This window comes from Siphateles boraxobius, unplaced genomic scaffold, assembly GCF_051911475.1.
Source record: "Siphateles boraxobius isolate OS27281-9 unplaced genomic scaffold, OSU_SipBor_1 8, whole genome shotgun sequence".
In the NCBI taxonomy this organism is placed as follows: domain Eukaryota; kingdom Metazoa; phylum Chordata; class Actinopteri; order Cypriniformes; family Leuciscidae; genus Siphateles; species Siphateles boraxobius.
The window spans coordinates 40,142,501-40,169,349 of record NW_027509208.1 but is presented as its reverse complement, the minus strand read 5'-3'; the positions used below and the strand labels follow the sequence as shown (position 1 = coordinate 40,169,349).

The 26,849-nt window shown below is 37.6% G+C and overlaps 1 protein-coding gene across 4 annotated transcripts; it reads left to right on the top strand.

Moving 5' to 3' along the window:
- Positions 1-20: 20 nt before the first annotated feature.
- Positions 21-26,009, top strand: extl3 (exostosin-like glycosyltransferase 3). 4 transcript variants are annotated; one of them, XM_077219497.1, is made up of 9 exons: positions 21-190; positions 5,148-5,331; positions 12,688-12,729; positions 12,822-12,964; positions 15,526-18,102; positions 18,790-18,917; positions 20,233-20,377; positions 20,680-20,808; positions 23,972-26,009. In XM_077219497.1, the coding sequence occupies exons 5-9, from the start codon at positions 15,961-15,963 to the stop codon at positions 24,179-24,181; spliced, it is 2,754 nt and encodes a 917-aa protein (XP_077075612.1). In that variant the 5' UTR covers positions 21-190; positions 5,148-5,331; positions 12,688-12,729; positions 12,822-12,964; positions 15,526-15,960; the 3' UTR covers positions 24,182-26,009. The 4 variants fall into 4 exon arrangements, with proteins under 4 accessions (XP_077075612.1, XP_077075611.1, XP_077075610.1 ...); XM_077219496.1 differs by lacking the exon at positions 5,148-5,331; XM_077219498.1 differs by lacking the exons at positions 21-190; positions 5,148-5,331 and adding an exon at positions 11,437-11,700.
- Positions 26,010-26,849: the final 840 nt, after the last annotated feature.

Sequence of the window (26,849 nt, the reverse complement as noted above, 5' to 3'; positions counted from 1 at the left end):
CGAGCGCCCAGGCAGCTTTCGCGCATGCGCATTAACGCCGATGCTTCTGTACGCGTTTTGCTGCACCGAGAGACGGAGTGTTTTCAGGAGACGTTTACCGGGCCGTTTCTGTCCGTTACCGACACCATATACACGCTGAAGACTACGTGTCTATGAGGACTGACGCACTGTCTGATGGATTTATTCCGAGGTAAAGTAAAATACGGTTGGTCGTTCGTTAGCGGGTCGGTTAGCAGCGGCTAACATCAAACAAACAGATGGGTAAAATATTCCTGTATTTTTTTCACTAATGACACTCAAATGGGAAATATTGTAGTTATGATTATGCTCTAATAATAATGAATAATGTTGGTCTTTGGTGGGACCTTGTCCTTTTTAGATTTCTATGTGTCTAAAGTACTGCAGGCAAGTTGGTCATTTAAATGACGCGTTGAACAAAACCGACAGATTGGATCTGATCAATAATATCAGACACACTCTGAACTGATTTATTAATAACATCTATTCTGAACAGCAATATCCGGCACACTCTAATATTGTCATTTTATAGCATCTGATCAAAAATATCAGAAACACACTGATCTAATTTTTTAATAAATACATTTTTGAGTAAATTCGAATATGAGACAGCCTCATTTATAGCATCTAATCTAATCATCATTATCAGACACACTCTAATCATGTCATTAATTTATAATATTGAATCTGACTTATAAAATCAGATAGGGATCTGTTCTATTAGCTATAATATATAATAACATGATCTGATGAAACCAAGACACACACTGAGGATGTAATGACAGTCATAATATGATGTGAGATCATTCAACATGTCTCATATTGAGTATCTTAATTTGATTGTTAGAATATCACATACGCACTTCTGTGATCTGATTTCACTTAACAAACTCAAAATATTGAATCTGATTTGTTCTCAGAGTGTGACTCGAGATCACATCCTCACAACAAGCCTTGCATGACATGAACAACATAGATTCTGTATGAGATATTTTTAGTCTGACACTTAAGATCAGATCATGTTTGATATTGTTGATTAGAACCTATTGTGTCTGATTATTCATATCCTGAATATAAGATGTTATAAATGACAGTGAATGTTTGATTATTTTGAACAAGTATGATAATATTATTGATTAGGTCTGCATCTGGTATTCCATGTCTGGTATCCCAGTTGACAGATGAACAGATGTGTCTGTCGATGGGCACAGTGTGAGTTGTGTTGAGGTGGCCATTGATTTTTTTTAGGGTGCTGACATGTTCTCTGTGTTTGTGTAAATGAGTTGTTTTCCTCTTTACCCATCTGTGAAGGTGTCATCTCATTCCACGTTTTATTTGTGAAGGAAAATAAAGATATTTTGTCTCTCTGCCCTGCTGACCATCTGTGCAATGTAGTGCCAGTTCAGGCGTGACTAAAAGAAACACTAAATCACCAAACCGTTTTTTTTAGTCTAACAGCTTTTATTATAGGTGTTGTGTGCTTTAAGATGTGTGGAGTCTTTATTTAGGCATTTTTTTTTATCTAAAGAGCCACACGCCAAACTATATTGATTATGTGTCGTCCTCAACGTGTATGTAGGATTCTGGTCTAACTTTATAGGAATAGGCATGTCTTTTCTGCTGTTCCAGGTTATTGTTGATACTGTAGTCTGCGTCGTGATTTTGAGCATCATGCAGTAATTCCCCTCAGGCGAAAGGACCAATCACGCGATCTCCTCTCCCGCTATCCGTCACTGTCCAGTGGTGTGGGAATGTAGAGGTCTGGCAGCTGTTACTAGGGTCTTAAGATTTTACTAGTGTTAAATCTGTGATCCGGCATAAGGCTGGGAGAGGGCCTGTGGGTTTGTGCTGCTCTGGATGGATAACGCTGGCAGGATTTGATGCTATGTGGATCAGGTGCTTATGAATATGGCAAATGCCATGTGGTTTTTTTTTTAGCTTGATTTGTTTTACGACAATAAAGTTGGGTTGTTAAAGGCCAAAAATAAAAATTCTGTCATTAATTACTCGCCCTCATGTCGTTCCAAACCCGAAGACTTTTGTTCATCTTCAGAACACAAAATGAAGATCTTTTTGATGAAATCTGAGAGCTTTCTGTTCCTCCATTGACAGCTATGCAACTACCACTTTGACAACTACAAGCTCATAAAGAGATCGTAAAGCTAATCCATATGAATCAAGCGATTTAGTGCAAATTTGCTGAAGAACAGATTGAAGTTAAACTTTTATTCACACATTGATCAGTGAACATGAAAAGAAGCTCAACTGAACCTGCTTGATGCACAAGAACATACCTCATTGGTTCTTGCTGAAGCTCAAACGTGATGCGTAACCTGAGAACAAACCTCATTGGTTCTTGCTGAAGCTCAAACGTGATGCGTTACCCGAGAACAAACCTCATTGGTTCTTGCTGAAGCTCAAACGTGATGCGTAACCTGAGAACAAACCTCATTGGTTCTTGCTGAAGCTCAAACGTGATGCGTAACCTGAGAACAAACCTCATTGGTTCTTGCTGAAGCTCAAACGTGATGCGTTACCCGAGAACAAACCTCATTGGTTCTTGCTGAAGCTCAAACGTGATGCGTAACCTGAGAACAAACCTCATTGGTTCTTGCTGAAGCTCAAACGTGATGCGTAACCTGAGAACAAACCTCATTGGTTCTTGCTGAAGCTCAAACGTGATGCGTAACCCGAGAACAAACCTCATTGGTTCTTGCTGAAGCTCAAACGTGATGCGTAACCCGAGAACAAACCTCATTGGTTCTTGCACGTCAAGCGAAGATGCTTGAGCTTCCGTTTACTAGATCTGATGTGTGAGTTGATGAATGTTTATATGTGAATAAAAGCCTAAATTCAATCTGTTCATCATATAAAGTGATCAAGTATCTTCAGAAAATTTGGACTAAACCTCTCAATTCATATGGATTAGTTTTACGATCTCTTTATGAACTTTTTGAAGCGTCAAAGTAGTAGTTGCGTAGCTATCAATGGAGGGACAGAAAACTCTCAAATTTCCTCAAAAAGATCTTAATTTGTGTGAACAAAAGTCTTGCTGGTTTGGAACGACATGAGGGTGAGTACTTAATGACAGATTTTTACATTTTTGGGTGAACTATCCCTTTAACTAAAGCTGTTTCCCTCATCATAAACACCCTGATGTGGGGGAAAACTACTAATAGATGGGCATTTATTAGAATCTCATGACTAGTTCACGGATCTATTCTGAGTCCTACACCAAAGAGAAGTTGACAGAGCTGTTTTTGTGCTGGAAAATTGGATTTTATTCTGTGTCTGAGAAACTTGCTCTAATTGTGAACAAAGCGGACACTTGACTGTCCGTTCTCTTATTCCTGTCTAATATGACGTCTTCCATCAGTCTGATGTACTTCATTTAGTCTGATCTGCTCTTCTCTGTATTTGCCTGAGTATGATGGTCTTTATTTTGGTCCTTATAGTTTAAACAAAAGCAAAAGCTAAAATATCATGCCACATTCCCTTAGCACAGACTTCTGGTTGAGATATTTCCACAGAGTGAAGCTTAGAGTTTGTTAGCCATATTCTTTCTGACATCTCAGAGTACGTCAGCTCCAGGTTGTGTGAAATGCTTTCATTAGGAGTTATTTTTTGCCATATGCCAGGAAGGTAGGGCAAGATTTTCCATCTGTTTTTCTTGCTGTCTTCCTTGACTTTTGTTGTTATCAGTTGCAGGTTCTGGCCTAATTAAGATGACCGTACTTTCACCTTACTTTGCTCAGAAAGTGGACCTGATACATTAGGCTGACATTTAAGTGCTTCTTAAGGTTTCAGAATCATTCTGTCCTGGAGGAACAATAGTCTGGACTTATATAATATATCATTTATAATGTTTGAGATTAGTGTTGTAGGTTGTTGCCAGAACATTGCTATTCGTTTGCCCTAAATGAAAAGTGAGCATGTTTGTTTAGTATTTTTGCTATTTCGTTTTTGGCCCAGTAAATCAAAAGAACAATCCCTAAATAAATAATATTCTAACTTGAGTTCTTCAGTGTAAATCTACAAGGTTGTTTCATCCAGTTTATTATCCACTGGTAAAAAAAATCCTAATCTGTTCCCTTCTAATAGTATGAGCACAAACAAACTGCCTGATGGATCGTTTTTTGAGACTGTAATGATGCGTTTCCACAGTCATTAACATTGTGAAAAAGTTGACATTTTAAAAAACTTTAAAGTACAATACTAGTACAACAGCTGAGAGAGTGACCGCACATGTGGCATCTTTCTCTTTTGACCACTGTAATAAATCTCACTATATTTTTTTTTCTCTTTTTGAAAGTCATGGTAATGCTATTGTGGATTTTTGTCTTTCGCTATTGGAGCAAATGGGAATGCAAACATTATTTTTGTAGTAGTCGATAATTTCCATTCACCACTTTGTGAAAAGGGTTCATTTAAGATATCGATTATGTAGCACAAAGCAGGATGGGCCAATCCCAAAAGATTAGTTTAATGCCATGTGTGAGCAAAAGTAATTGAGAGGAACCTTTAATAAAGGATAATTTTGTTAAATTTTAATAGACTTGCTTAATAGTAGGAGTGCTTTAAATTGGGGTTCACTGGCTTAAAAAAAGTCAAAATTTCCTTGTATTATTGTATAGTTTAATTTCTTTTTTGTTGCCTGTGTGCCAAATAAGCTTGCTGTGGTAGTCGGTGTTACATACAGCAGTGCAGCAGGAGTCAGATTTCACTTATTATGTGATGAGATGAGAGTAAGTAGAGATGACTGACAGGACAATGGCAGGGGATTAGAAGCACAACAACAGATCATTGAGTGTCATTGACAAATATCTTGTAAAATGTTTCCCTGAATGTCACAAATTATCAGAATCTGAATCCCCAAACACCCCAACCTTATTATCAGTAATACCGGTGTTTTCACTGAAACTGAAAGTTCTCACAGTGACATCCCTAGTGCCTAACATAGGAGCCTCCCATGGTTGCTCTCACAAACAACAGAGAAGCATCGCGGGTCTGATTCCAGTGGCATGTCTTCATGGAATTGGTTATTAAAGGTGTCAGATGGTGCTGAATAATTAAAACCTTTTTTTTTCCACTTTTTCTTCTATATGTCAACTCTCTTGGAAATGGAAAAGAGAAAAACCACAGAGCGTGCAGTCACGTTAAATGAAAGTGTTAATTATAGAAAGCACGGCTCCGTATCTGCGGCTGCAGTCCGGCTCCAGGCTAATGGATGTGTAAATGAAAAGCGTAACATCTCACTCGCAGCCCAGCTCGGCCATAATGGATCCAGGGTGGGTATCGGTACCACAACATCAGGTGATCACTGTTTTTCTGCCTCATAAATGTCAGAGGGATATGAGCTGGAAAAGGCTGTCAAGTCACACACACATTGTGCTTTCACCCCTGAGTGATATCAGGCTTCCTTTCTGTCTCTCTAAGAGTGTGTCAGAAGAATGAAAGTACATTGAATTCTCAAAGATTAGAGACAGCTTAATATCTGGTTTATTTTGGTCGGTATTTAAGTCGGGCATCACTATTATTTTTATTTTTTGTCTATTTAAATTTTTAGTTGGATTCCGTTTTAATGGTTCAATTAGATTTAAGTAATCAAAAAGTATGTCTAATCAATTAAATTCGTAAAAATTTAAAAACATTTTCCGGATCTATGATTTTATACAGATTTATTATCAAAAACAGTGAAGGTGAACATTTTTTTTTTTTTACTTTCAACAATATTTTAAAATGTAATCAAATTAAAATGAACAATTCCTTTTATTTTTTTGGCAAACAAAGTGCGGCACAACAGGTTACTGTTAAACGATGGAGGGAAAATGATGTGAAAATGAAGTTTATTAATAATTAAATTCAGTAGATTTCTGTCACAATTTCAAGTTCAACCAAACTTATTGTGGTGGGTTTTTATGAAGACCTTTGTGTTTCTGTGTGTATATCATATGAAGAGAAGGCAAACATAAATGATTCAATATATAATTTATTCATGATATTTCAATAAATACGTAGCCAAAATCATAGAAAAGTAAAATCACACCTCAACAATCCACAATTTGAGGTTTGATTTTACTTTTCTAAGAGATCAGATTTTGGCCAAGTAGCCTATATATTGAAATTGGCAAAAAAGTCCATTTTAATATAAAACAGAATATTGTAGAGATTTAAGGGTGCCCATAAGTAACTAACTGATCACTATTAGCAACCACTCAGAACACCTTAGGAACCCCATAGTATCTTGATAAAAAAAAAAAAACTTTAGCAATGCCTTGGCAACCACCCACAACCAACCAAGCATTATACAGATGAGTTTTGCAAATGGCGTTCACATTCTATAACGTCTAGTTTTAATAAAGATGTTTACATTTGCAATCTTGATGTTGTTCCATTTCTCTTGAAAAATAAATTTTGCTGTGTGCCTTGCACCAGTTTCCCCAGCATTTTTCTTCCCAGATGTGGGATGTTATGCAAGACAAGATAACACTAGACAAGCCCCCATAAACAGCATGAATATTATTGAGCATATTCAGAATATTATCAGGCAAATGATGGTCCAATACTGCTTGTTGGTTCACACACTGTGGTGATATTTTCTGCACATACCTGTACTCCATATCTTTATCTGTTTATTTATACTTGATATCTATCTCCTGAGAAAAGAATTGAGATGAGTCCTCTTGTGACTTCTGTGGAAGCTGCCTGTAGGCTATGTGAATTGGCTGTCAGCTTTCAGAGCTTCCCCGTCCTGAATAAAATTAGACTACAGCTCCATTTTCCTCAGTGACTGAGCCCTGAAAGATGAGCTGGAACAGGTATTAACACCTGGTTTCCTTTAGAGAGCCGAGGTTACGACAGGCAGTTGGACTAGTTGCAAACCAGTTTGCATAATATTCAAGATGAATGGTATGTCAGATTATTTAGGAGGATTAGTGTATTTTAAATCATAATGTGTTGAAAATAGCATGTGGATGGGATCCACCTCAATTTTCACGTAAGCGTGGACACGGCCATTTGTAAATTTAATGTTTCTGGCTTCCGTTGTTGGCTATTTCCAGAAGAGGGCTGTGCCTCGGATACTGCGGGAACAACAAAACGGGAGAAACCGCATTGGGCCGTTTTGCATTCCACTGCGATGCTTTTCCATGTAAACTAGCGCTAGACGGACCTTGTTTTTTTTTCTCCTATTCGGGGCCATTTACACATTCATGGATTTTTAAAGGATTTTAATCTTCCTTTAACTTGAGCGCTGCGTTTTTAGAACGCTGTTTGTTGAACGTGCGAGACACCGTAAAAACTGTGTGACACGAGCGCAGCGGTCACGCCCGTCTAGCACGTTTACATAGAAAAGTAGCGCAGTGGATCGGAAAAACACATTTTGTGCTCATTGATACAGCCAACTAAAGAACATTTAGAACGTAGCTGAGACATTTTAGTATTTCCACTAGCTGCTCTAGCGAGGATCTTAGCCAAGTCGTGGACGGGGCCTGTTACATCGTCTTAATGTATAGAAAATGCCAATGACTCATTTTGAGAGACTGTTTATGATTTATGGGGAATATAATAAAAAGAAGTGGGTGGAATTTGACCATTATAGGCGGTTGTGTAACACACTGTCGACACACATGTGTTTAATCAATATAAAAGTGCATTTTTTTTGCATAATAGGTCCCATTTAAAATTCATGTTCTTAAAATTCAAGTTCTTTACTTGTATTTCGACAATATTAACTTGTCTTTCATTCCTGTCTAATTATGCATGTAATTCCAAAGTGGTATCAAGATGGAATTTAATGATGCGGAAGTATGTCCCAATACTGTTGTACTGTCTTGCTATTAACTCACATTCCCTGCAAAGTACACACCTTTAGTGCAGAGCAGAAGTATGCAAAGCATGCAGCAGTCTTTCATTGTAGAAAAGGCCTCACCTTGCTCCATGTAAGAATGTTAGGATGTCCACAAAGAAATACAGGACAGAATGAAAAATATGTTTAAAAAATAAAGTATAAGTGCAAGATTTCAGGTAGAGGACGATTTCAGTGTAACTCTCGCTTGTTTTGTGTTGCTATGCGTAGTAAATAATTGTCTGTGGAAGACGTTATCATCTATCTAATGGAGCGTTTGCTACTTTGATTGTGGTAAACAGCTTTGGAGCTGTGGCCTCTTTTGATAATGAACTTATTTTTGGACCATTAAGCCTTTTGACATTATTTTGAGCATTATTTTCATATCATAAGTACATTTTATTAGCATAATGTAACCAAGGCACATTTTTAACTTTAAGTTACAATATTTGTGTCCTTTAATATAAATATAAATAGATATCCTTAACATTTATTCATATTATATATATTTGAAAAAGTGTAACGTCGTTCTTAGACTAAAAAAAAAAATCATTGTTTGAAGCCAGACTTTGTCTCGTCTCTATGAATCCCTCTGATGACTCGATTTCATAACAGGAATGTTATTTCGTCAGGCTGAAATACAGGTGGCCTTTTGGGATTGGGTGTTGCCTGAAGGAAGACATTGGCCGTGTGCACCAAATCAGTGTGAAACGGATAGAAATTAGAGTTGAATTTCTTGCTAACACTGACAGGGCAAACACGATGCTAATGCGCCTAAAGCCCACTGTAGGAGGTCTCACAGTGGGACCTGTTAGCGCATGCTAGACCAAGAAAACTATCCATGCATGGTCATCTGGCAAGATTTCTGAGGCATCCAGTCTGAGCAAGAAATAGATTTAAAATGGAACCAATCGACAGAGAATATCTCGAAGGGAATTATACTGTGTGCGCTCTCCATCTACTATTTATAGCCCAATGGGATATACTTTTGTCTATCCCTGTCCAGGATATTTTACTAATGTTGAATTTAGCGCAGAATGTTCTGATAGATCAAGCATAAGTTAATTAAACACAGCTGTTTTATTTTCCACTGAAATATTTTAGGAGCTTGACTTTTCCGTAGAAGAGCAGATAAGATGTGTGAACCAGGTGTTTCTAGGTCAGAGGACTTCAATACTGAGTTTATTTTCCCCTCCCTGCCAATATAATGTTAGAAGCGCAGCTTTCCTTTTTATTGATGACAGGGGAAGAAGATCTATTGACCATAAAACTGAAGTTTTTCACCAATAATAAAAGAACATTTAGAACTTATTACTTTCAACTTTTTAGAAAAGGAAAAGGAAGGGGATGCTTTAAAATGTCACTGTGGAGCTTCACAGTATTCTTTTACTTAATGTATTGTAACCTTTTGCATTTTACTCCGTCTTAACTTCATATTGACATCATGCAGAAGAATGCATCTAAGATAATAATTCAATGAGACAGGCTGTATTATCTCAGTGGTCTCTATATTGTTTCAGCAGTGCATTAGGAAATGAGTGACTCAATGATGGAGTTTTGAAGATCATCTGGGAGAAAGTACTGCCAAATCTTTCCTGCCTGGAGAAAATGTCCCAAAGTGCAGCTCAACATCTGTCTGATTTTTAAACTGCTTTATGTGGAACATCGATCCAGCTAAAAGCTTGCCCTAGTTAAATTGTGTGCGCTGAATCCGAATGCTTCTTTTCTGAGCTGAGTTATTTTATACAGTCTGGAATTTCATTTTGCCTTGGTTTGAAATCTGAGGTGATAAATTTAAGAGAGAGTGTTATGCAATATGTTACTTAGGCATCTTTACACAGCAGAGTTAAGGCTGTTCTGTGCCTGCTCAAAATTCTGTGTAAAGAGATAATGCTGCATAAAAGTTAGACCAAAGTATGCCTTCTCTGACCCACCTTAGCCCCTAGTGTCAAAGTATACAGTTGAAATTTGATAAAGATTCATTGAGACGTTGGGAAACATTAACTTTGCATTTTTAAAGCCATTTCAGGTTCATGCAAAATGCACAGATAGAACTACATTTTATAACAGTGTAAAACTCACCATCAAAGTGCTTGGCTGTTGCCAGGGCGCTACTATCCATTTGCTAAGGTGTTTAGAGGGATTTTTTGTATGTAGTTTAATATTTAATAGTGATAGGGCTTTTTCAAATCACTAACCTTAACATTAGAAATAATAATATTGATGTTTGCCTTATTGAACATCCCTTTTGTAGTCTGTTTTTGCTGATGCAACGTTAATTTGAGCTGGAAAGGAAGTGGAAAAAGAGGAAGAGAGAAGGAAAGGAAAGTTCTCCTGTGGTATGCTGGTGGGGGCTGATATTTGATTAAAGTACAGAACGTTTCCTTTTTTTTGTATTTGCACTGGTTTTTCTTGGACTATTGCCTTCAAAGCAAATTTCGCTCCGAGAAAATTGGTTACTCTGTTGTCGGGAAATGTCAGTGCTGCATAAAATATGCTCGCACCGATAATAAGGGATCCATAATTTCCTGCTTTCATCCGTATTTGCTGCAACTCAGCCGTGGCCGGACTTAAAAAAAAATCCTTCCATTTACAAAACTGGTCAAATATTGGCTTGTGGTAAATTTGCTTTGCCTTCACAACCCAGAGGCAGTGTGAGGATCAGATGGAGAGTTTTTATTCCAGAGAAACATTCTAGACCTGATCGCAGGTCAGTGTGAAGAAGTTCTTCAGAACGCCCTCCAGTTTCATGTTAATGGCCGGTCGATTCACAGAGACAGAACTCAGGCATGCTGGGTCTTGCGTACCCACATGGGGAAAACTATTCTGCTTTAAAAGGCTCATTCTACATTTTAGTGTTGTCACGATACTGGAATTTCTAACTTCGATATGATACCTTGAAAATATCTATACCATTTTCGTTACCATAGAGAAAAACCTTTTTAATATTTTTAATATTATCCCTTTTTTTTTTTTTTACATCCATTTAAAATCTATTTGGGTTTTTTCAATAATGTAATGTTATTGCAATATCTTACACACTGCACAAGGAAGCTTGATTTCAAACTTTGAATTGAATTCACAAAAAAGAGAAGTAAACACAGTAATAAAATGAGAACAAAAACAAATTACAAGTTGTAGCACAAATAATTACAATAGAATTCAGATACATATTAAATAAACAGTGCTTTACGTTTTTTAGGCATGTCTAACAGTAGTGTTCATAAGAAATGCTACAGAAATTGAATAAAGTAATCAAAATAAAATAACACTGGATAGTTTTCATTGTAAACAATAAATAAATACAGATTAATTCTTACAATTAAAGTTACAAAAAGAGTGATTTTCTCTTTTTCTTTTGTTCTTTGCTTAACACAGCAGCAGGTTTATTAGGCTGTTGTCACTTTAAAACCTGATGCACAGATCCAATATACTAGTGATGGATCGTTTTTAAATTGGCTGATTATGATACCGGTTGCCAATATTATTTTTGTCTTTAATAAAATATTTGTTGTTTATTTGCCCTAACTAAGCCTAAAACAAAATGTATATGTAGCCATTGAAATTGGAGGCAACCACTGCATTTTAATCACAATCAAAACAAAGTTGCTACACACATGTAGAATGATCAGTTGTTTTTGTCAGATTTGTATAATTTCAAGATTTAAAACAAAAAAATAATGGTCTGACTTTAGAGTTGTGAAATTATGCTACCTAAGACACACCCGCACAACACAAAAACAACAGACGGACTGAATGAAAATGCAAATTCTCTCTCTCTAACAGTAGGTGGCGCTTATGGAGCAGCAGTGGTTTAAACACTAATTTATACGAAGGTAAGAGGAAAAGAAAGTGCCATCGAAACTTTAATGAGCACAGTCAGTTCCCTTCAGAGATGCATTCATATAAATTCCACCTCTAATTGAATATTTATATTTTTCTTCCTATATTTTGAGCATTGCGAACAGTGAGCTTGCTGCCTGGTACAGTATTTGCTCAGCTGCTGCGTCTGTGTTCTCTTCTTTGCGTCCGTCTATGGCGTGTCCCGTCTCTGGCCTGTGTTTACGTCCTGTTTACAGACTTCGTAACATTTCCACATAAATGACATTTTGGGAAATGATTGCAATGCAGTTTGTGTGCAAGTCCGGAATAGAGATCAGCCAAAATAAAACTAAAACACTACTACATTTTGTGGCTTTCCCCCTAGAAGTCCATAACATTAGTCAAAGTTTCTTCCACCAAAGCAGTCATTTTCTCTGTGACATTTTAATTAAACAGATTTTATTTTTTTGCTGTTGAACGTGGCGTTGTTAATTTTGGAATAGCTAAATAAAGTTAAACATCTGTATTGCTACTAATGCATATTCACTACAGTTCAAAAGTTTAGGGTCAGTAAGATTCTTTTTGTTTTGTTTTTGAAAAGTCTCACCAAGGCTGCATTTATTAGATCAAAATTGTCAAAACAGTAATATTGTGAAATATGATTACAATTTAAAACAACTGTTTTCTTTTTGAATGTTTTTAAAATGTAATTTATTCTTGTGATGGCCAAGACTTCAGAAAACATTTAGGCCTAATGCCTCCTTGCTAAATAAAAGTATTGATTTCTTTTAAAAAAAAGAAACTTTTGAACAGTGCACATATTAAGGTAACTTCTGATGTTTATATATCTATAAATATTGATTGCTTTGAATTGCATTATTTGCACACATGATATTTGTAAATAAAATAATTGTATTTCAGGAAGATGGATTTAATGATGAATTCTTTTGGATAATGTTTAATGTGATACTAATGAAAATATGCTTTTTGTGATCGAGCAGACTGAATCTGAACTCTCAAGAGAGGTGAAATGGCCTCAATTGGTAATGGAACATTAACCCTGTCTTGCCTATTGCATAACATAAACACAAAGTTTAGCCTTTATGTTCTAGAGTTTATATGCTCTTTTTTTTAGTACATCAATGTGACAATCATATGCCATTAGTCTGGTGAACAACCACAAATAACAACACATACAGCAGTGGAAGGATGCGAAATAATGGAGCTTTACAAAGGAAAGGTCACAATGAATGATTATCCACTTCAGGTCTTCAGAGGGTAAGTGTTTCATCAGCCCCAATTTGTCCCTTAGTGTCTGTCTCTCATCACTTTAACGTTTCTCTGGAGATCTAGAGTAATTAATCTGAGGAGAACATTTTCTATTTCTTCTCACAAGGTCTGGTAATCTTTAAGTAGCAATAGAGATCAGACTTGTGCTTAATCCCAATTTGTATAGTACTACAAATGTAAAAAGTACATGAAAAAAATGTATAAACTACACTGGTGATGGAAAAGGGCATATAGCCTAGGTTTTTTTTGTTTTTTGTTTTTTTATGAGAAAATGCCAGCCAATAGCCAACATATACATATGAACCATACTGTTTTCAACGTACCATGGTTTGAAGCGCATTAATGTTTAATTTTTATATGGATGGTATACAAATTTCTGCACTGGTGGAATCCTTGCTGATTCTCTGCTTGTCTGATGTAACATTACCTCCTTGATGCCACTTTAGTTTGTAATGTGGAGACTGTCATGTCATTGTATTGTCCTAGTATAGCGGGTTCAAACCTACCGGAAAAAATCCCTTATTCAGCCTGAGCTTAACGCAGAGTCACGGAACTATTCGATCTGTCCGGGTAAAAACAGAACTGACTAATGTATGGCTCGAATAATTTTGAAGGCAAAAGTCCCGCTGATCTCACTGATTTCCTTCAAAAATCTGTGTGAGAGTATGGGGCAGCTGTACACATCGTCATGTGTTGCGGTGACTGTCCCTGTGTCCACTGCTTCTGTCGAGCGGGCACTCTCAGCCCTGAAGCAAATTAAAACTTATGCCAGAAATATGACTCCACTTTCAGCATCAGCCTCGATAGAAAAGACTTATTGTGACTTGGAACTGAAATGCACAGATAATCTGTACAACAGAGTAATTGAACTCTTCTTGAGGAAAGAAATAACAATGGATTTTGTGTAAAAAAATAATCAGTAGTTTTGGTGAGTATAATGCTTTTTTTGCCCCCGTTTTTTCAAACATTCATACTATTGTAACGTCTGAAAAGGGACTATTGTAACCCTTGAACAGGCCAAGGGAGGCTCCGTTTCTGAACTTATAATTGGAACGCAAGAACCACTACACAAACGCACCAGCCGAACACGCACGCTCATTTCTCGCTACCGGCCTTTTCCGAACTCACCTCATTAACCCAATAACTGCCGGTGCAAAATAAAAACAGCAATTTCACAACAATTATAGAGAGTCTGTGCGTTGCTACACTATTAAAAGTTATTCATTCAGGTAGGACACCACTGAAGGCCTAGGACACCTGTGAAATGCACGGCCATATAAGCCAGGCAGTGGTTTGACAGTAGCGTGTGATAATGCATCTCTTCTTTTCCCTGCTATAGGATCAGTGGCCATGTCAAAATCTGTCCATTAAAGGAAAAATCATCCCGCATGTCCTCTCATCCAGAGATAATTAAGCTCTCTAAAATCTTGCATGGCTTTTACTGATGTAGCAGAGACAGTCACTTGAGGCGATTCACATGTTTTTTTTTTTCCCTGTACGCATGCCTTATGGCGTGTTTGCTCTGTGAGTTTGCTTTAGAACAGCTGCTAATGCTTGAAGCTAGCTGTCAGCATACCAGATAATGTGTTCAGTGAATAGAACAAGCCTGTGAGGTCATTCTGAGCACTGCCAGTTGGTTTAGAATCTAACAAATGGGTGCGAACTGTTTTTTGTGGCACCCTGTGCAAAAACATCTCCTGCCAATTGCATAATGTAATCGCTAATTAGAACTGCGATTTGGCCAGAGAATCTCTTAGGCCCGAAACAAATATAGGCATAAAAGCTTGACCAGCACATTGCAAGCGTATTGTCCTAGAGTAGATATTTCACAACATGCATACTTTAATCATAGTGGTGGACCTCTTCAAGAGGTCATACAGAGAACTCTGACGGTTAATTTTGGAATGCGTAATAAGTAGGGGTGAAACTATATATCGTGTCACAATATATCCCAATACAAAAGTGCAACAAAATGTATTGTGGGTAGTGACAATATGCATGGTGTATTTCACCCAATATGAAAAATTACTATTTGAGAAAAAATTCAAGTTTACAGAGTTTCAGTGTCAGTACTACATTAAACTACTATATATAATGTTAAATATAATGCAATGGGGGGATATTTGTGGGTCCTGATAATGCCAAATGTCTTATGTTACCGGTAAAAAGTGGCCTACATTATTTTAAATATGTCTAGTCAGTGACAGAGTGCAAGCATATTCGTCTTAAATAAATCTGTATTTTCTGCTTCAGAATCATGAATATTTTGATTCTGGTGTCATTATGGTCCTGTGCATTGGGTTATCAGCACTAAGTCCAAGCCTATTCATGTCCACAGCCAATGTAATACCAAATTTAGCATTTTAATCAACAGTTAATTTTTTGTTAACTTTTTACCATATGTTTTAGAGTATCACAATAATATTGTATCGTGAGTTCAGTATCGTGATATGTATGGAATCGTGACACGAGTGTATCGTTACACCCCTAGTTCTGATGCATGTTCTGTTCTATGTGCAAATAACTGATACTTGCTCTCTGTTTTACAGATTGAATGAAGTTGGATGGCATGCAGTATCTCCAAGAGTTCATGGCACACTTTGGCCAATTTATGAGTCCCAACTATGGAAGAGTGACTGGAGTATAATGCCACAAAGAAAAATGAAGATCAGCCATGCCTCCATTGCTGATCTCCATCAAGGGCACTCAGTTTTTACTGCTGTCTGGGACTCTCCATCTCTTGGATAGTTTCAGTTTTTACATACATCATACCACACACAAGACCTTGTTTATGGACGATATCATTCTGTCACGAGAAAGATGAAATTTCCTTTTATTAGAAGTCCCAATTAAAACAAGGACACACAAGTTCTAAACTCTAGAAACTCAAAGTGTACAGTACAGATGAAGTTGCATTATGGCAGCTGAATCTCTTCCACAGCTGCATTCACATATCTGGTTTGAAGGAGAGTGATAGTTGCACGATGCAGCGAAGTGGAGGCATCATCGGGAACAACGGCCAGCCATGGGTACTGCGGCGAGTACGGCTCACCTGGCTCAGTTTCATGCTCTTTTTCATCCTGGTCTTCTTCCCTCTCATTGCACATTACTACCTCACCACAATAGATGAAGCAGGGGGACCAGATAAGCGCATTTTTGGGCCAAGACCTGGAGGAGAGCTTTGTGAAGCAAAGCATGTCCAAGACCTGTGTCGTATACGGGAATCTGTCAGCGAGGAACTACTTCAGCTTGAGTCAAAGCGCCAAGAGCTCAATGGCGAGATAGCCCGACTTAACCTACGCATTGAGGCTTGTAAACGTAGTATTGACAGTGCCAAACAAGACTTGCTACAACTGAAAAATGTTATCAGCCAGACAGAGCACTCTTACAAGGAACTTATGGCACAAAACCAGCCAAAACTGTCATTGCCAGTTAGACTTTTACCAGACAAGGATGATCCTGGATACCCACCACCCAAGTCGGCCCAGAGCTGTCGTTTGCATTCTTGTTTTGATTACGCTAGATGTCCACTTACATCTGGCTTCCCTGTCTATGTTTATGACACAGGATCATATCCTTGGGGTGAGAAGTTGGACCCTCTTGTCAAACAAGCCTTCGCATCATCCGTCAAAAGCAGTGTATATGTCACCAATAATCCAAACATTGCCTGTCTGTACATAGTGCTTGTTGGGGAAATACAAGAATCACCTTCCTCTACCCCTGCTTCACCTTCTGACCTTGAAAAGCAGCTCAAGGCTTTGCCGTATTGGAGGTTGGATGGCCACAACCACTTGCTTGTCCATCTTTCTAGAAAGTCTCTGACTCAGAACTTCCTGTACAATGTGAGCACAGGACGAGCAGCAGTGGCACAGTCTACCTTTTTTGAACGTCAATATAGAGAAGGTTTCGACATGGTTGTGTCTCCTCTAGTCCACGCTCTGTCTGAGCCAAACTTTCTTGAGGTGCCTCCGCAAGTCCCTGTCAAGAGGAAGTACCTCTTCACCTTTCAGGGAGAAAAGGTTGAGTCTTTGAGGAGCAGCTTGCTTGAAGCTCCACCACAGTCTTTTGAGGAGGAAATGGAAGGGGATCCACCAGCTGACTATGATGATCGCATTATTGGCACACTTAAAGCTGTACAGGACAGTCACCTAGACCAGGTTCTTGTTGAGTTCACTTGCAAGAATCAGCCCAAGACAAGTTTACCAACAGAGTGGGCATTGTGTGGCGAGCGTGAGGATCGATTAGAGGTACTAAAGGTTTCTACATTTGCCCTGGTGATATCTCCAGGTGATGGCCAGTTGGTGGCATCTGCTGGCTGTAGCATGAGACTTTTTGAGGCTTTGGAAGTTGGGGCAATACCGGTGGTGCTTGGCGACCACTCAAAGTTGCCCTACCATCACCTCATACGCTGGAGTGAAGCGGTCATTATGGTACCCAAGCCTCGCATTACGGAGCTGCACTTTCTGTTGCGTAGCATCTCAGACAATGATCTTCTGGCCATGCGACGGCAGGGTCGGTTTCTTTGGGAGACGTACTTCTCCACCTCAGAGAGCATATTCAGTACCATCCTGGCTAGTGTACGAACCAGCATCCAGATACCAGCAGCACCCATACGTGAGGAGCCTGCCCAGGAGATTCCTCACAAAGCTGGAAAGTTGGCAGGAACCGATGCTAACATGGCTGACAATGGGGACCTCGATCTAGGGCCTGTTGAAGTAGAGCCCCCTTATGCTTCGCCACGCTTCTTGCGTAACTTTACCTACACAGCTGCTGATGTTTACCACACCTGGAATCGTGCACCTGGCCCTTTCCATCTATTCCCACACACTCCCTTAGACCCTGTACTTCCTTCAGAGGCCAAGTTTCTGGGGTCGGGGACTGGTTTTCGTCCTATCGGTGGTGGTTCTGGGGGATCTGGTAAAGAGTTTCAGGCCGCTCTAGGAGGTAACGTCCCACGGGAGCAGTTCACTGTGGTCATGCTTACTTATGAACGGGAGGAGGTTCTTATGAACTCACTGGAAAGACTTAATGGTCTTCCATATCTCAACAAAGTGGTGGTTGTGTGGAATTCCCCCAAACCACCTTCTGATGATCTGCTCTGGCCAGACATTGGTCTACCTATTGTGGTAAGCATTCAGTATTTTTTTTTAATCATATTTCTTATAGTCATTTCTTATTACTGGGCCAGTAAGCAATCAGCTAGTAACAACCTGAAACACCCTAGAAATGCATAGCACCCTTGCATCATTGTGGCAAGTTTTGCACAGGCAGGCACCACTCAGTGAGAATTTTTTTAAGCCTGTTATTAGTTTGTATTCTCAAAGGCTTAAATGTGGTAGAACCTCACAAGCATTGCATTCTGCTGTAGATTTAGTCTGCTCTCTCTGCTGTCTTTGAAGCATAGCTTAATTGTCTCTAGGGCAGCAAGCCAAATAAGTTCTGGTGATATTAAAGGAAACAGTGCTGTATTAAGCCCACATTAAGGTTATACTTTGAAATGAAATCCCAAATAGAATGCTGAAGTTCCCCAAGTTTCTTATTCTCTTTATGTATTTAAGAAGTAATTTGGAACTTTGAAATTGAGCATCTTTAATTATGGATACATTGTTCCAAACTAAGGGCCATTTTAAATTTTAAACATACAAAGTCATCAAAAATGCTTTCCAGAAGAATTACGTTTTTTTGATTGGCATTTGTTCGTTTTATAAGGTTATATATCTGGCTGTCCCAGTAAAATCTCGTAATAATGCCATGTTCTACCTGAGCAGTCATTGACAATATGGCATGTTGACGGATGGGCTTTTTCTTTGCAGGTGGTACGCACAGAGAAAAACAGCTTAAACAATCGCTTCCTTCCTTGGGATGCAGTCGAGACTGAGGCTATTTTGTCTATTGATGATGATGCCCATCTTCGACACGATGAAATTATGTTTGGGTTCAGGTGAGATTTTTGTGATTGCAAGATCATAACATAGTATGTTTAATAGGAATGGGCGATTATACAGAATGCTAAGGCACTTTTACTTGTCCAGTTTCTTGCATTAAACACTTCTAATCTACTTTGGCTGTTCACATTTCAAAGCAAATACACCAGTATTATAGAATATATGCTGAATGTAGTCAAAAAGCTGAAAATATTTTAGAAATATTTATTTTATTTTGTGCTAAATCACCCTGCTATAATGTTTAATAGTTACTATTTTAGTTGTTTTGTAATTATTGATTGGTAAAACATTACGCCCTGAAAAAGCAATGCCTAAACATTTTTGCTGATATTTTCCCCCTTTTGAAAAGATATATTTAGGGGTATTTTTGCTTTTATTTGTATAAGATAGTTCCCATTATTCAGGTTTTTTCATCTTTTAAAGATATGTTATGCTGTTTTATTTTATGAAGTTCATTTTTATCCTTTATTTATATTATTAGAAAATAATGTGAAACGTAAAAAAAAATTTGTCACTGTCACAACAATTTTGTCATTCTAAATTGTTTTATGAAGCAAGGAAAAAAATATTTTTCTATTGGAGAGCTGATATTTTTTTCCTCCTCAGTCTGTGTATTTTAAGAATACCATTTTTAATGTGATCCAAAGTGTGTTTTATATAACATCTATACGTATATTTTAAATGTATTTGTCAAAAAAAGATTTTACTGCTGTTGTGTGTTCCTGCAGGGTTTCTGCATTCAAAGAGTTTAAGCCCACAGCTGCAGATTCAGTTGTTAGTTTGAGGAATTTAAAGTATCTGATCTGATAAGGTCCATGACAGTTGAAGCAAACGCTCTCCTTCACTCCTGTGCATCTCCTTGTTTGTTTGCATGTAGACATTTGGTCAAAGGAGCAGATAATGGGAGATTTGAATTTGGTTGAGCTTGTTTATTATGTTTGTTTTGGGGTAAAAATGGTCACGTCAGGGATCTTTACAAGTTGAACACAAATGTTCCCATTAAAAGTTTGTCTGTAAACATTAGGGAATTGGTCAGGATGATTGATTAACAGATTTTTTTCTTAGTACTTAAGTCTGCATTATGATGCAAAAGATGCTGCCATTTCTCAGCAATGTTTTTATGACTGGTGGTGTTTATGATCTGTTGGTCTGTTTTTTGTTTTTTTGTGAGATCTTTTATAGTTTTGTGCAATAAAAGCCAAGGTTACAGTTATTTAGCCAATGCATTCAGTTATTCTATTAAAGGGCTTTGTTTGGCATCCATATATTGCTTAACAAATGCTATTCAGTTTTCTCTTTCTCCACTTCCAGGGTGTGGCGGGAGGCCAGAGACCGGATTGTAGGTTTCCCGGGAAGGTTTCATGCTTGGGATGTAAATCACCAATCTTGGCTCTACAATTCGAACTACTCCTGCGAGCTCTCCATGGTACTGACGGGTGCGGCCTTCTTCCACAAGGTGAAGCTTTGACCACTTTGACACATCCAGAGCCTGATTATGCCAAAAATAGACATGGAGCTTATGTAGTTTTACCCAAGTAACACCAGGTAATAGGAGCTGGAAATGATTTAGTTAGTTGAAAACCGATGCTGCTACCAAGTACGTTGTTGTGCAACCAAATGCATGATGCAGAGCCTCATTTTCCAGATGGATAAGCAAACAGCACGACATGTTTCATTTATGAGCATTTCTGTACAACATCATGGTACTTTCTTGTATTCATTTTTTATCAAAAACCCATCATTTCTTTCTCTCCTCAGTATTACGCATACCTCTATTCCTACGTCATGCCTCAAGCCATACGTGACATGGTGGACGAGTACATCAACTGCGAGGATATCGCCATGAACTTTCTCGTGTCGCATATCACTCGCAAACCCCCCATCAAGGTCAGTGGGCAGTAACTTGAAGCATGTGTCGTTTAGAGGCTTTTGGGACTTTTGCCACTTGGGATTTCAATTTAGTGCTCAGCCATGCTGTTTTTGTGTACAACATGATAGTGAATCATGTTAATCAGATAATACATTCTGTTAGCCACTTGGTGTCTGTTTCTGGCACTCTGGGTAGCTCCGCACACAGTGAAATCTCATTGGCACAAATTCTTTCTCCACGTAACTGTTTTGAACATTGAATATGGCCTTAATGGCTCATATTTTGGCCATTGTGCAGCACTTTCGGTTCCTGTTAGGACAAAAAAACCTGTTCATTTTTAACTTCAATACAAAACAGTGTTACATTTCATTGTCTGATTAAAATTTTAATGGACATTAATAAATCTCTGTATCAAAATCATGTTTTTTTGATGATTACCCTGGTCATATTTCACCCCCAAATCAAAAGAAAGGAATATAAAGTAAAGAAAGATTATTGATCTATTCATTTTTATTAAATTATCACGTAATTATCACTAAATTGTATTATATCACAGTAGTATTTGTTGCCTAAATTACTGTACTGCAAGAATCAGAATCACTGAGTGTGAATCATCAATGTGCTTAATTGTCATTAAAAGTCACAAAAAAATGTTCTTTCACTTACTCAGTGCAAATAGCCGCTGCCAATAAATAAACAAAATAAAAATAGCAATAGATTCACACTACAGTATAGTTAGACTATAGTGAATAGCAGAATTTTCTTAGTGATATGCTATTTACACTAAGTGAAAATAGTGCTAGGTTCTGTTTACACTATGTAAAAGTAGCAGTATTTTCCTTCTAAGTGTAAATTGTAGTTCCATGCTATTATACTATTTGCACCTCAGTACTGTTGTACATTAAATGGTATGCTATAATAACATAGTGTAAATTATTATATTTATTAAAATGATTAAATGAATGCCACCTTATTGGGACAATAAAGCCCCTCCCTACACGTATCCCTGACCCTAAACACTTTATTAAACACACGGTAGACACTTTATTTCTATTTTTCTAATATTTTCTTCATTTTTATTGAAAATAAATGCCTTTCTGATATGATATGTGATGGGAAAAGGGAGTAGAGCGAGTTCGGCAAAAAGTAATTCAAACTCGGGTTGATTTGCATCAACTTTCTGCCACGCACCTTACTGCCACACTATTGCTACTGTTAATCCAGCGTCTTTTGTAATTTTGTGGGCAGAGTTATTGTAGACAGCCTCTGCCAACAAGGTGGGCGATTTGCACTTACTGTAAATAGACACTTCATTATTTATTTTTTTCTTCAGTTTTGGGGGTGACCGATAACCTGGACACTGAAAGATTCTCCTGTTATACTTTGGCATTTTTGTCATTATTGTGTACTATAAATAAAGTTAAATATCAAGGCAATGTCCAGTTGAGACTGAACACACTTCCAGTTTTACATATGTGTGTTACAATAGAATTGATTTCAGTGAGATTACTCATTGTGATTTCGGAAAGCTTTAAAAAACCTTTGTCTTTCTGAAGTCCATTGACTGAAGCATCGGGTTGGCCTGTGAATTAACAGAGTAGGGAAATTTGATGGATATCCTCAGGCATTGTTAGGATTTCATTGTTACACACACACACACACACACACACACACACACACATCTCTCGCTCTCTGGCTGCTGCCGTCCCCGCAGATTAGACAAATCAATTACATTCATTTTGTTGTCATGGAGAAGCCGACCAGATTGCAATGGGAAAACAGGCTACACGAATGAAAGATGATATTGTGTTATGAAGTTAATAAGTCTGTCATCTTTATATGGAGGGATTGATTTAAGGAATAATCCACTCAAAATGCAAGTCTGTTGATTTAAACCTGCATTATTCTCCAAGCTGCTCTTTTCCATTCAAACGAAGCTTTAAAGGACAAAAGCATGCAACTTGTGCACTACATTCTAAGGGCCTGTTTACACCTGGCCACTTCATGTGTTTTCTGTGATCGGGTTGCTATCCGATCATGAAAAGACCAGGTGTAAATGCCCTCCGTAACGCATTTAAATCCGATCGCTCACACCACATCAGAAGGTGTTCTGGGCCGCATTCCAGAAGAAACTAGATAAGTGTAAATGCGTCTGGTTGTTGAAACCACGTATGTAAATTTTACTCCTCCCAACAATGCAAAAAAATAAACGTGTGAGCATGTTATAGGCTATATGTCATGCAGATGAGCATCTATTCATCAAGCCAACGTGCAAACTATCACAGATCCAAGTGAAAGTAAGTCGCAGACGCTTAACAGACAATCAGCATTGTTAAAAGTAAAGGAACGAAATGATCTTACCACTGCTGTTGCCTCTCTCTCTCCTATTGCGGTCTTTGATTTTGAAATTGCAGCTCATATCTGTTGCTTTCGGTGACGTGAACTCCATTAAATCTGCATATAGTGCGGGATTTGAAGATCGGATTTATATCCGTTTTGCGGAAATACATTTATGTGACCAGGTGTAAATGGAAACGTTTTGATAAATCAGATAGCTATCTGGTCAGTAAAAACACATGAAGTGACCGAAGCTGTGTCCCAAACGCACTATACACTATGCACTTATGCACTATACTCAACCGTGTAGTGTATGAACTTTGATGTTAAAAGACAACATAAGCGTACAGAGTCAGCGCACAATTACTTATTTATAAGCAAGATTTTCGTGCTAGAACACTCGTTTCTCAGCAGGAATGCAAATTAGAATAGCACTTAACCATGAACACAAAAGCCACACCACACAAATGGCTTTTAATTAGTTTATTTCGTTAGCAAACATGTCACTATAATTGTTAAGTTCTTTCCATCGATACATTTTTTAAAAAGACCAAGCATTCGATCTACGTCAGAGCATCAGAGCGTCCACGAATCTTTCCACAGCGTCGATGGCAGGCCGGCGAGAGCGAATTTTGCCGCTCTCGACGGCGGCGGTGTGAACGCACGGTTAATGTGCACTTTTTCTTTTTAGAATTTTCAGTGTGAACGCAGTACTGGCGTAGAACAGTGCACAAGTTCTCGATTTGGGACGCACCTCAGGTGTAAACGGGCCCTAAGAGTTCTGAAGATGTATGATAGATTGTGTCTGAAATTTAAGTCATTTTTGGTTGAATTCTTCCTCAGGTGACGTCACGTTGGACCTTCCGCTGTCCCGGATGTCCGCAGGCTCTGTCACACGACGACTCGCACTTCCACGAGCGCCACAAGTGCATCAACTTCTTCGTAAAAGTGTACGGATACATGCCGCTGTTATATACTCAGTTCAGAGTGGACTCGGTACTCTTCAAGACGAGACTGCCGCATGACAAGACCAAATGTTTTAAATTCATTTAATTGAACAAGCACAGGAATCCGACGAAGCGCTGACACGGCACGTTCTCTCTCCGGGAACGTGAAGGGAATCTTGTAAATATGGGACAATTTTACTTTCAACTGGTCTTCCTTGAAGCCAAGGGAGAACAATAGCAGAACGAACCATTACCGTCAGGCGTTTTTAGCGGTCACTTGTGCGTGATTCATCAGCAACCACTACAGGCTTTGTTTGCACCACTTTTCAACGGACGTCAAACTAATATTTGCATCATGTTATACTGACAAAACAGACAAAGTTATGGACCGATGGAGGCCGTTTTTGATGGCATATCAGCCAATTATGGGAGGTGTCATCGCTCTAAATGATTAGTGTTTTTATTTTTTACTTTGCATATACTCTGTTGTTTGAAATGCACTGATGGTCATGTTTTTTTTACTCGTGTGTGTGCTTTTGAGCTTGTGTGAAAGGCTGTGTGTGTTGTTCTGTAGGTTGATGGTGACTAGACGCCACTAACCCCCATCCAAGAATAGCACAAGATATCAAACATAACTGCATAGGAATAGCACCAAATCAAACTGTTACATGTTCTCATGTCAATCACGATCATACAAGAAAACGTATCTGTGTTTAACCTGTTCAGTACACATGTGGAATAACAGATTGATCTTAATGCCTTTTGCTGGATAATCAAGTCTGTTTATGTGTCGTGTCATTTTAAGAAGGTTCAATGATTTCATAAGTGGAATGACAAAGAACTATCCAGGTCATATTTACTCATGTATTTAACTTATAAAAAAATTAATCATATTTTAAGCCTTTTTTATTATTAGTGTGACATTATTTTCATGAATTGTAACACATTTAAACACCCAAATTGTCATTACATAATGCAACAAAAAAAATCAATGTCATTGCTTTGTTCTTTTTCTAATGCGAAATATACATTTCCAATAAAACGAAATGTTTTAGGACTATTAAGATTTGACATTTCTACCAGTTCTCATGAAACCATAATGCAAAAAAAAAAAAATCTCATTGCCTTTACTGTAAAGCAAATAATTTTTCTAATCTAATTCTTTAAAAATTCAGTACATCAAAATTTACAATGACATAAATATTTAGATTTTAAATGTTTTCATTTTGAAATATGGTGATGACTGAGGTTTTTTTTTTTTTTTTTTTTTTTTGGTGAAGTCTTCTTTAGGGAAAAAGTGTGAAAATAATATCACTAGGCAAAAAATCTGGTCCCATAAATACTTTTGGTCAAAATGTTTCTTTATGCACAATATCATATTTATTTCTTGAAATAGTGAAATGTGACCTGGACATGCTCTTGACAGTTTCATGTGAGAATGTGTTTGTGTGATGAAACTACAAAGATGTTTTGTGTGGTGAAGGATAACGGTGACAGTAGTTCTCTTTCCTCTGTAAACGGTACGTGTGTCTCTTCTGTGCCAGGATGAGGTTTGTTTCCTGAGGCACAAATGCTGAGCTCCACTATTTCTGTCTTTTAGTTCATTCACGATGGTTTCCCTGACGCGTTTCACAGGTACATTAAGGAAGATGGCTCTGCAATTGTAAATTAATGAGTTTTATTTTTTAAAACACAAAAATGTGGCTCTGTTCCCCTTAGAAGAGGAATATAAATAATCAAATACGCCCATGTTTTGTATTGTCTAAATCTATTGAACAGGCTTTAATGTTTCATTACTTTTTAGTCATTGTGAAGACTGTATGACCGTTTGGATTGGACGATATATAAACTATTGGTTGTAAAGTGTTGAATGCCAGCAAACATTATAACTTCTTCAACCACACTAATAAACCAGCCAGTCTCATCATCTTTCATTTCTGTGAAGATCTCAGTGTGTCAGACATCAGTGTTCACCAGGCCCAATCTGGGTTTACTTTAGGGAATCAGTTCATCACGTGTCATTTTGCAATTCTTTTTTTATTTTATTATACATTATATATATTCAGCCACATGATGAGGAAATTGCAATCTGGATACAAGGACCAAATTTCATTGTTTAGCGACGTGTACTAATAACCGCGTAAAATTGTAATCGCGACTGTTGTCTGACCGTGGAAGGTCATGTGCAGCAGATTTGTGCTTTAAAAATATCAATTCGTTGTTATAATAATATACATTTTATTAGTATTTTTATTCTATAATTATGTATTTAATACTAGTGCTGTCAAATAGATTAATGATAATAAACAAATGATGGAATAAAATAATATAAAATCAATAAAAAATGATATAATACAATGTATTATTATTATATTATTTATTTAGTAATTGTTAAAAATAATTATATTATTTTAGATGAGATTGGACCACATACAATATTTGAGCCATCAACTGTTACTCCAGAAAGTTGGCAAACGAGCCTTAATCTCAACTTTAGTTATAGTATTCAACAGGTCAAAATAAATGAAAGCGTTGTGAAAATACAGTAAATCTGAAATCATTCCTGTGTTTGTGATTATATTCCTCAGATTACAGTCTTGTTCGTTAAAATCGTAGGTCTTTTTTTTTTTTTTTTCAAACTTGCATGAGAGAAACTGCATATTCAAAATGTCATTTTACAAATGACGTGTGCGCAACTTTACCTGAACTCAGGGGGAAAAAAACATTCCTGCTGATTTGATTGTTAGTTTGGAGTAGAATGAATCCCTATTTAT

What these genes read in the sequence shown, in the direction of transcription:
- extl3 (XM_077219495.1), top strand. Translation starts at nt 15,961, where the DNA reads ATGCAGCGAAGTGGAGGCATCATCGGGAACAACGGCCAGCCATGGGTA. An exon ending in ACATTGGTCTACCTATTGTG is followed by an intron (nt 18,103 to 18,789) that starts GTAAGCATTCAG and finishes TTTTCTTTGCAG; the next exon opens with GTGGTACGCACAGAGAAAAA. An exon ending in GAAATTATGTTTGGGTTCAG is followed by an intron (nt 18,918 to 20,232) that starts GTGAGATTTTTG and finishes CTCCACTTCCAG; the next exon opens with GGTGTGGCGGGAGGCCAGAG.